Source organism: Panulirus ornatus, chromosome 2, assembly GCF_036320965.1.
Source record: "Panulirus ornatus isolate Po-2019 chromosome 2, ASM3632096v1, whole genome shotgun sequence".
In the NCBI taxonomy this organism is placed as follows: Eukaryota; Metazoa; Arthropoda; class Malacostraca; order Decapoda; family Palinuridae; genus Panulirus; species Panulirus ornatus.
In genome coordinates, this window is record NC_092225.1 from 98,241,924 (window position 1) to 98,251,923 (window position 10,000).

At 46.0% G+C, this 10,000-nt stretch overlaps 1 protein-coding gene and 1 long non-coding RNA gene across 2 annotated transcripts in view; one reads left to right on the plus strand and one right to left on the minus strand.

The window, feature by feature from the left end:
• Positions 1-5,968, plus strand: part of unc-119 (unc-119 lipid binding chaperone) — a 65,397-nt gene extending 59,429 nt beyond the window's left edge. The window contains exon 4 of the mRNA XM_071668313.1: positions 4,345-5,968. Coding sequence (XP_071524414.1) covers positions 4,345-4,496 — 152 coding nt within the window. The 3' untranslated portion in view covers positions 4,497-5,968. The remainder of the gene's footprint in view (positions 1-4,344) is intronic.
• Positions 5,969-9,383: 3,415 nt separating this feature from the next.
• The window catches only part of LOC139758790 (uncharacterized), a 2,418-nt gene continuing 1,801 nt past the window's right edge, over positions 9,384-10,000 (minus strand). Inside the window, exon 2 of the long non-coding RNA XR_011714926.1 lies at positions 9,384-10,000. This exon is cut by the window's right edge and continues 1,140 nt beyond it. This is a non-coding gene — a long non-coding RNA (uncharacterized lncRNA).

The following is a 10,000-nucleotide window of genomic DNA, read 5'->3' on the forward strand; positions in this document are numbered from 1 at the left end:
CTAAATATATATATATATTTTACATATATATATTATATATATATATATATATATATATATATATATATATTTTTTTTTTTTTTTTTTTTTTTTTTTTTATACTTTGTCGCTGTCTCCGCGTTTGCGAGGTAGCGCAAGGAAACAGACGAAAGAAATGGCCCAACCCCCCATACACATGTACATACACACGTCCACACACGCAAATATACATACCTACACAGCTTTCCATGGTTTACCCCAGACGCTTCACATGCCTTGATTCAATCCACTGACAGCACGTCAACCCCTGTATACCACATCGCTCCAATTCACTCTATTCCTTGCCCTCCTTTCACCCTCCTGCATGTTCAGGCCCCGATCACACAAAATCTTTTTCACTCCATCTTTCCACCTCCAATTTGGTCTCCCTCTTCTCCTCGTTCCCTCCACCTCCGACACATATATCCTCTTGGTCAATCTTTCCTCACTCATTCTCTCCATGTGCCCAAACCATTTCAAAACACCCTCTTCTGCTCTCTCAACCACGCTCTTTTTATTTCCACACATCTCTCTTACCCTTACGTTACTTACTCGATCAAACCACCTCACACCACACATTGTCCTCAAACATCTCATTTCCAGCACATCCATCCTCCTGCGCACAACTCTATCCATAGCCCACGCCTCGCAACCATACAACATTGTTGGAAACTACTATTCCTTCAAACATACCCATTTTTGCTTTCCGGGATAATGTTCTCGACTTCCACACATTTTTCAAGGCTCCCAAAATTTTCGCCCCCTCCCCCACCCTATGATCCACTTCCGCTTCCATGGTTCCATCCGCTGACAGATCCACTCCCAGATATCTAAAACACTTCACTTCCTCCAGTTTTTCACCATTCAAACTCACCTCCCAATTGACTTGACCCTCAACCCTACTGTACCTAATAACCTTGCTCTTATTCACATTTACTCTTAACTTTCTTCTTCCACACACTTTACCAAACTCCGTCACCAGCTTCTGCAGTTTCTCACATGAATCCGCCACCAGCGCTGTATCATCAGCGAACAACAACTGACTCACTTCCCAAGCTCTCTCATCCCCAACAGACTTCATACTTGCCCCTCTTTCCAAGACTCTTGCATTTACCTCCCTAACAACCCCATCCATAAACAAATTAAACAACCATGGAGACATCACACACCCCTGCCGCAAACCTACATTCACTGAGAACCAATCACTTTCCTCTCTTCCTACACGTACACATGCCTTACATCCTCGATAAAAACTTTTCACTGCTTCTAACAACTTGCCTCCCACACCATATATTCTTAATACCTTCCACAGAGCATCTCTATCAACTCTATCATATGCTTCTCCAGATCCATAAATGCTACATACAAATCCATTTGCTTTTCTAAGTATTTCTCACATACATTCTTCAAAGCAAACACCTGATCCACACATCCTCTACCACTTCTGAAACCACACTGCTCTTTCCCCAATCTGATGCTCTGTACATGCCTTCACCCTTTCAAATCAATACCCTCCCATATAATTTACCAGGAATACTCAACAAACTTATACCTCTGTAATTTATATATATATATATATATATATCAGTGGAGACACAAGAGAGAAATGTAACAGTCAGTTGATATAAATAGAATAGACGAAGCTAGGACGCCATTTGGTAAACATGTGATTGTCCAAAACATGATGATGTGATATTACACGAAAGTGCACTTGGGAACTTTTCGTGTTTCATTTTCCCCGTGGACTCATAGGAATATATATATATATATATATATATATATATATATATATATATATATATATATATATATATATATATATATGCTAACACAGTGGCCATGCTTCCTCCACTGACGATAACAACACAGTGCACAACACTAGGCCACAAGCCAGACACAATATATTCGTTACACAGTTTGCAAATAAGTTTTCTTTGGGTGGGAGGATGAGGAGGAGGAGGAGGAGGAGGAGGAGGAGAGCCAGGGTATGGCAAGCGAGACGTGAGCCGGTGGCCGTGGGTCTTACCCGACTGGATGTGGAGACGAATTGGGGTAAACCCCCCCAGAGATGTTTCGTGTGGGAACCCACAGACGTCGGAATGAATCAGCGAGACGGAACGGCTCGGAGGAGAGCAGAGGGTCGGAATGAACCAACGAGACGGGAGGGGTCGAAGATATGGAAGGGATGAGAATGAATCAATGAGACGGGAGGGGTCGAAGATATGGAAGGGATGAGAATGAATCAGTGAGACGAGACGGGTCGAACGTATGGAAGGGGTTGGAACGAATCAATGAGACGAGACGCGTCGAACGTATGGAAGGGGTTGGAACGAATCAATGAGAGGAGACGGGTCGAACGTATGGAAGGGATGAGAATGAATCAATGAGACGAGACGGGTCGAAGATATGGAAGGGGTCAGAATGAATCAATGAGACGAGACGGGTCGAAGATAACCAAGGGTTTAGAACGACCCATCGAGACGGAATGGGTCGAACATAACTAGGGAACTTGGAGTGAATCGACCCCAGAAGATGTATGGAGAGATTCGAGACCACATCCAGACATCTGAAGCGTAGCCAGCTGGTGGCAGGACCCCTCCACCTGTGGTCAGGTGGGGAGGGTGGTGGTGGATGACGACCACCCCATCGCCCTACTGACATACTATTCGCCTCCCACCCACGCCCTCACACTACCAGGGACACCCTGGCCTTCCATAATTGCTAATGAAATATTAAAGAGGTTCCGTGGCTCGCGCGTCGCGCTCTGTGTGTGTGTGTGTGTGTTTATTTCCTGGCGGCGTTGTTGTGTTTGTATGCAGGTCAGGCCCTCTGTGCTTCGCTGCCCCAAAAGTAAGTTGGTGGTCGCCCCAGAAAACAGTTCACCAAGTCACTCACGTAGCGCCAGAGATATCCATGGCCTTCGTCCTGACTTAGTAATTACTGACGTGTGGTTATGTAATTATGATTAGTAAGGAATTTATCGTTAACACCTACCGAAGGATGGATGCTGATCCTTCAGTGTTGTGTAGCGCCCCACTGTGTGTGTGTGTGTGTGTGTGTGTGTGTGTGTGTGTGTGTTCCAGATTAAGGGTTGAGCGAAGTGTTGCATTAGAGGCCAGAAGATAAAGGAAGAGTGAAGGATGAGTGGATGGTGAGCATTCTCTGTCCCCCCCCCCACCTTGTGATGGATGGCAGTGTGTTGTCTTGGCTGACGCAGGAAGCGGCCAACACACACACACACACACACACACACACACACACACACACACACACACACCCACCTACACACCCACACCCACACACACCCACACACACCCACCCACCCACACACACACACTCACACCCACAGGTATTGCTGGACTCTGCTTGTACATGGTTACAACGCGAGTGCAAGGTCGCCTCTTTTGGCGAGGCTGTGTGGACGAGAGAGAGAGAGAGAGAGAGAGAGAGAGAGAGAGAGAGAGAGAGAGAGAGAGAGAGAGACAGACATGTCGCCTCGAGAGGGACCCGACCCCCCACCCTTCCATGAACCCATCCTTTCCCTGCCGCTGGAAGCAGCGCAGCCTTAAAAGCCTTAGGAGAGCCTTTGGGAAGAAAAAGAGACACCCTGTGAAACACGGGTTTGAATCATTGCACATCTCCCACAACGGGAATGATGAACGTGAATATATAACCTGTCGTCCATGATCGAGAGATAGCAAGGGAAGAGAGAAGCGTTTGAAACTGTGCCCGAGCGACGTTCACATTGGACACACACGCGAGAGATACGGTTTTTTCCCTTCGTGTTCCTAATATATATATATAATGGGAAGGTTGGTTGGCATTATCTGTCTTCATCCACTCCATATCTTTCAAGGTCGAGATTCCCTCATGCCTGAGGCGAGTGTCGACCCAACACACTGGGTGTTGTTAATATGTGTATAATGACGGAAAGTGATTAGAATCAAGTCCCGCTCGCTGTGTGTGAACTATACACACAGGTGTGTGTACGAAGAGGTTTACTTACGGTCATGAGCGATTGAAAGTACCAAATGAGGTTACTTATGTAGCTTAAGTAGGTTTACATTTATATAAGTGATTCTATAAGTGTCATGTGTTTATAAGTGGTTCTATAAGTGTTCTGTGTTGTGTGAGGTTTACTTACGGTCATGAGCGATTGAAAGTACCAGTTGAGGTTACTTATGTAGCGTAAGTAGGTTTACATTTATATAAGTGATTCTATAAGTGTTATGTGTTTATAAGTGGTTCTATAAGTGTTGTGTGTGTGATGGTATTATTAATCTTATTTTCTTTCTTCCCCTTTTTTTCTCCTGTTTCGTTTTGCAGCGGATGAGATGATCAAGAACCCATTCGAGACGCGAAGTGACAGCTTCTACTTCGTGGAGGACAACCTGATCATGCATAACAAGGCTGACTACGCCTACAACGGCGGCCTACAACAACAACAACAACAACAACAACAACAACAACAACAGTAGCACGACAACCACAGGCCCCTCCTCCACCACCACCAGCCTCCTCCTCCTCCTCCTTCACCCTCCTTCTCGTCCTCCTCCTCCTCCTCCACCACACCAGAGGCGTCCACTGTCCACTCCCTCTCCAACATCCCTCGGCCACAGGAGGCCCCTCCGCCGCCCTGGACGGGAGGCGAGGGGCCTCTGGCTGGGCGGCCCCTCTGTGCTGGACGCGACCATGGGAGTCGAACGGTGGCGAGGGCGGCGCAAACTTGACCCCAGGAGTGTGATGACCTGAAACCACCACACCACGCCACACCCTCACAACCCCAGGAGTGAGGACGAATGAACACCCCCAGAGACGGGTACGAAGAACTAACCCCAGATATGTGAAGAACTAACCCCAGAAGTACGGCGAATGAACACCCCCAGAAATACAAAGAACTGCCCCCCCAGAGGGTTACGAAGAACTACCCCCAGATATACGAAGAAATAACACACCCCCAGAAATACGAAGAACTACCCCCAGAAATACGACGAACTACCCCGTGGGGTACGACGCATTAACACCCCCCAGAAATACGAAGACCTACCCCCAGAAGTACGACGAGCTACCCCTGGGGTACGACGCATTAACACCCCCCCCCCCCCAGGAGAACGACAAGGTACCCCCTGGTGTACGAAAAATTACCCCCCGCCCCGCCCGCCCCCCCAGGTGTACGACCCATTAACCCCCAGGTATACGACCCATTAACCCCCAGGGGTACGACGCATTAACCCCCAGGGGTACGACGAATCAACCACCCCTCACCCACAGTAGGACGACTCGTACACTTGAGGACGATGGCTTCAGTTAACCCCAAAGTCGTACTGGAGGGTTGGGGGTCGTCCTACTCAAAAGGGGGGGCCGCCCCCTCCCAAGGTCGTGGCACCGAAGGCGTCACGTGGTCGTCCTCAAAGACGTCAGATGGTCGTCCTCAAAGACGTCACCTAGTCGTCCTCAAAGACGTCACCTAGTCGTCCTCAAAGGCGTCAGATGGTCGTCCTCAAAGACGTCCCGTGGTCGTCCTCAAAGACGTCAGGTGGTCGTCCTCAAAGACGTCACGTGGTCGTCCTCAAAGGCGTCACGTGGTCGTCCTCAAGCGCAGGACCGAGCGAGGCCATTCGTGTGGTAGAAAGAAAAACTTGACGTAGGCCACAGGGTCAGTGTGGTGGTGGTGGTGTGGTGGTCGAGTGTGGCCACAGGGTCGAGTGTGGTAGTGTGGTGATGATGGGGGTCGAGTGTGGCCACAGGGTCAGTGTGGTTGTGGTGTGGTGGTGGTGATGGGGGTCGAGTGTGGCCAAAAGAGCCTTCAAGAGGAAGGAGAAACCGAAACGGAAGCAGTGCTACAGAAAACAGGGAAAAAGGAGGAGTTGAAAACAACAAACAAAATATATATATATATATATATATATATATATATATATATATATATATATATATATATATATATATATATATATAATACCTTTTAGTCATAATAAAACAAGTATGTTACACATTGCCGAATTAATAGAAGTTATTTTCCATTTGTAGAACAATAAAAAGGCCTCACACTCCAGCCTGTAGAATGCGCTACTGAGATTATGAGACATGACAGATGCTTATATGAGCTATTTTGAGACTTGAAAATGTATAGCGAGTCAGTCAGACTTGAAGGAGGAAAAAAAAACCCAAAAACCACGAAAAACCGAAATATTTAGACCAATAATATATATATATATATATATATATATATATATATATATATATATATATATATATATAGAGTGGGCCTCACATTACATTAGATTCAAGGGATTTTTAAAAACATTTTAAATGAAAGTACGAAATACAGTACGAGAGAGATATATATAGATATGTATTACGTCACCACACCCACCTCTAGTTCAAGCCAGCAATTTCGAAGGAGTTGAAAAGGTAAAAAAAAAAAAAAAAGAAAAAAAAAAGGAATCTAGAAAAAGAAAATTGTAGAAAATGGAATATGTGAACTTATACGAGATTATTGTAGAAAATGGAACTTGTGAACATATACGAGATTACTGTAGAAAATGGAATACGTGAACTTATGAGATTACAGTAGAAAATGGAATATGTGAACTTATGAGATTGCTGTAGAAAATGGAATATGAACTTATAGATTATTGTAGAAAATGGAACATGTGAACTTATACGAGATTACTGTAGAAAATGGAATACGTGAACCGATACCAAATTACTGTAGAACATGGGATACGTGAACTGATACGAAATTATTCATTCGCTTGGCACTACTGGATCGCTGCCACATTCACTTACGTGAATAATGATGAATGACAAAACAGCAGTAAAATGAGATTATGAAATATGTGATAATAATGATACTATTAATAATAATAATAATAATAATAATAATAATAATAATAATCCTCTCCCTTAAAAAAATGAATAATGTTCTTGTGTTCACCTTATTCCAGTGTTATGAAGTGGGACAGAAAAAAAAATTGAAGAAAAATGATTAAGGAAATTATTTAAATGATTTTTTTATTTTTTAAGTGATGAATGTACCGGCGTGGCAGCTGTGGTACAGCTCTTGGTGATCCATACAGTCAGCACGACGGTACGTGACCTTTCAGCACGACGGTACGACCGTTGACCACGACGGTACGACCTTTGAGCACGACGGTACGATCGCCTTGAGCACGACGGTACGACCTTTGACCACGACGGTACGACCTTTGAGCACGACGGTACGACCTTTGAGCACGACGGTACGAGCCTTGAGCACGACGGTACGATCCTTGAGCACGACGGTACGATCCTTGAGCACGACGGTACGAGCCTTGAGCACGACGGTACGACCGTTGAGCACGACGGTACGACCCTTGAGCACGACGGTACGACCCTTGAGCACGACGGTACGACCGTTGAGCACGACGGTACGACCCTTGAGCACGACGGTACGACCGTTGAGCACGACGGTACGACCCGTTGAGCACGACGGTACGACTCTTGAGCACGACGATACGATCCTTGAGCACGACGGTACGACCTTTGAGCACGACGGTACGATCGCCTTGAGCACGACGGTACGATCGCCTTGAGCACGACGGTACGTCTCTTTGGTTATGACGGCCTTATGGGGGCGCCCCCTGTACCTACCGTACTGTACCGTCGTCTTCCAGGGGACTGTACCGTCGTCTTCCAGGGGAGTGTACCGTCGTGTGCCAGGGGAGTGTACCGTCGTGTGGAGGGGTTAAGAAGACATCCTGACACGGTGCGGTGCAACAGCATCAGTGGGAACTTGTGATAAAAAAAATATATATATAATTTTTTTAGTTTTGTGATATATATATATATATATATATATATATATATATATATATATATATATATATATTCTGATATTATCTCCACTCGTCTCCTCCTCTTGCCTCAAGCAGACCACGCCAGGATCAATAAGAGCCAATATTGATCCACTGAATCAATAAGAGTCACTATTAATCCACTTTGATCCACCCGAAGCAAGAGTCAAGTTATTTCTCTTATTTATTTCCTCCTGCTCTTCTTGTTTCCCCTCTGAAGTCTGCGTTAGATTCAATTTCTTTTTCTTATTTTAGTCGTCTCGTCTTTTTATTCGTAAAGGGTGATGGGGGGGAAGGGGTGATGGGGGGGGGGGAGGGGACGAGACGTAATGGTCCCACAGTTGTTAAGCCATTCGTCTCTGGGGTGGTTACTCTCTCTCTCTCTCTCTCTCTCTCTTGCATACTAGTCCAGGAGCGCTGGTCTTCAGGACTTCAATTGGTCTGGGACCAGAGGCCCTCAGGACTTCAATTGGTCTGGGACCAGAGGCCTTCGGGACTTCAATTGGTCTGGGACCAGAGGCCTTCGGGACTTCAATTGGTCTGGGACCAGAGGCCTTCGGGACTTCAATTGGTCTGGGACCAGAGGCCTTCGGGACTTCAATTGGTCTGGGACCAGAGGCCTTCGGGACTTCAACTGGTCCTGGACTACAGGCCATTAAACTTATGGTCTTGGGACCAGAGACCTTCTGGACTTAACTGATGAAGACGAAGACCAGAGGCCTTTGGGGGACACTCGCACAGACCCACGACCCCCGAGGGTTTTACCAGACTTAAACCCCTGGTCTATTTAGGACCATAGCTGCTCTAACGCGACCAAAACTGGTCTATTGGTCCGCTGTGATATAAAACCCCCACCCACCCTCACCCACTGCTTTCCTCCCTCCTTCCCTCAACCATTTTCTGCCACGATTGTAACTTGCATCATCAAACAGACAGGAAACAATTTGCTTGGAGACTGTTTTCGCCTTGTTCGTCCACATTGCCAAGTGGTTCATTCTGGATTCTTTTGCGCCTCTTGTGTGTTTGTGTGCGTGTGTGTGTGTGTGTGTTTTTAACAAAAAAAAAATTGACAAAAAATATGAAGTTTCACAAAGAGTGCTGGAGATAATTTAGCTTGCTTAGAGTGATCGTAGGAGAGAAAAGCTTCCTTTAGTGTGTGTGTGTGTGTGTGTGTGTGTGTGTGTGTGTGTGTACGGGTGAAGTGTGTGTATGTGTGTGTGTGGGTGGGTGGGTGTGTGTCGTGTGTGTGTGTGTGTGTGTGTTGACGGGTGAAGTGTGTGTATGTGTGTGTGTGGGTGGGTGTGTGTGTGTGTCTGTGTGTGGGTGTGTTACGAAGAGAGGAAGTGGGTTTTTTTTCCCCCCAACACATAGTCATTGACAGTGATATTCAGTGGCTGTGTGTGTGTGGGTGTTAGGTGTTGATACTGTAAGGGGGGAGGGAGGGGGCTTTCTACACCTTCATGCCCTACAGTGATCTACACCCGGGGGACTTACGGCTACACCCTCCACAGCGACAAGAAGAAGTAGTAGTGAGGTGGTTTGGCTATTAGTGCGTAAGCCATGTGTGGGCTGTACACACACACACACACACACACACACACACACACACACACACACACAGTGTTACCAGCAGGAGAGACAAGAGCAGCGGGGGCTGCAACAGTGATACCAACCGAAGTGATATTATTCGTATTAGGTACCGGAAATCAAAAGTAATCTCTCACGTCCAAAGTTATGCATGTCCAAGCGTCCCTGAAGCAGAGCACTTCTTGCCCCTCTCTGGTAGAGCTCGACGGAGCCATCGTTAAGTCGAAGACTCGTTCCCGACCCCGGCATGAAGATAACAGTGCAAAATGGTGCAGTGATGTCCCCCTTTCCCCCAATTTCAACTGTGATCGACTCAACTTTGTCTGCTACTTTCTGGACCACCGCGTCCAAGGGGTGTAGGAATACGTAGTTATGGATCCTTTAAATATATATATATATATATATATATATATATATATATATATATATATATATATATATATATATATATATATATATATTATATATAAAGCATTAGTTCTTAACTTACAGGTAATAACCTTATCCTCCTTTGTAACTATTGGATGAAGGCGAGAGACTTGGTAACTGTTGGATGA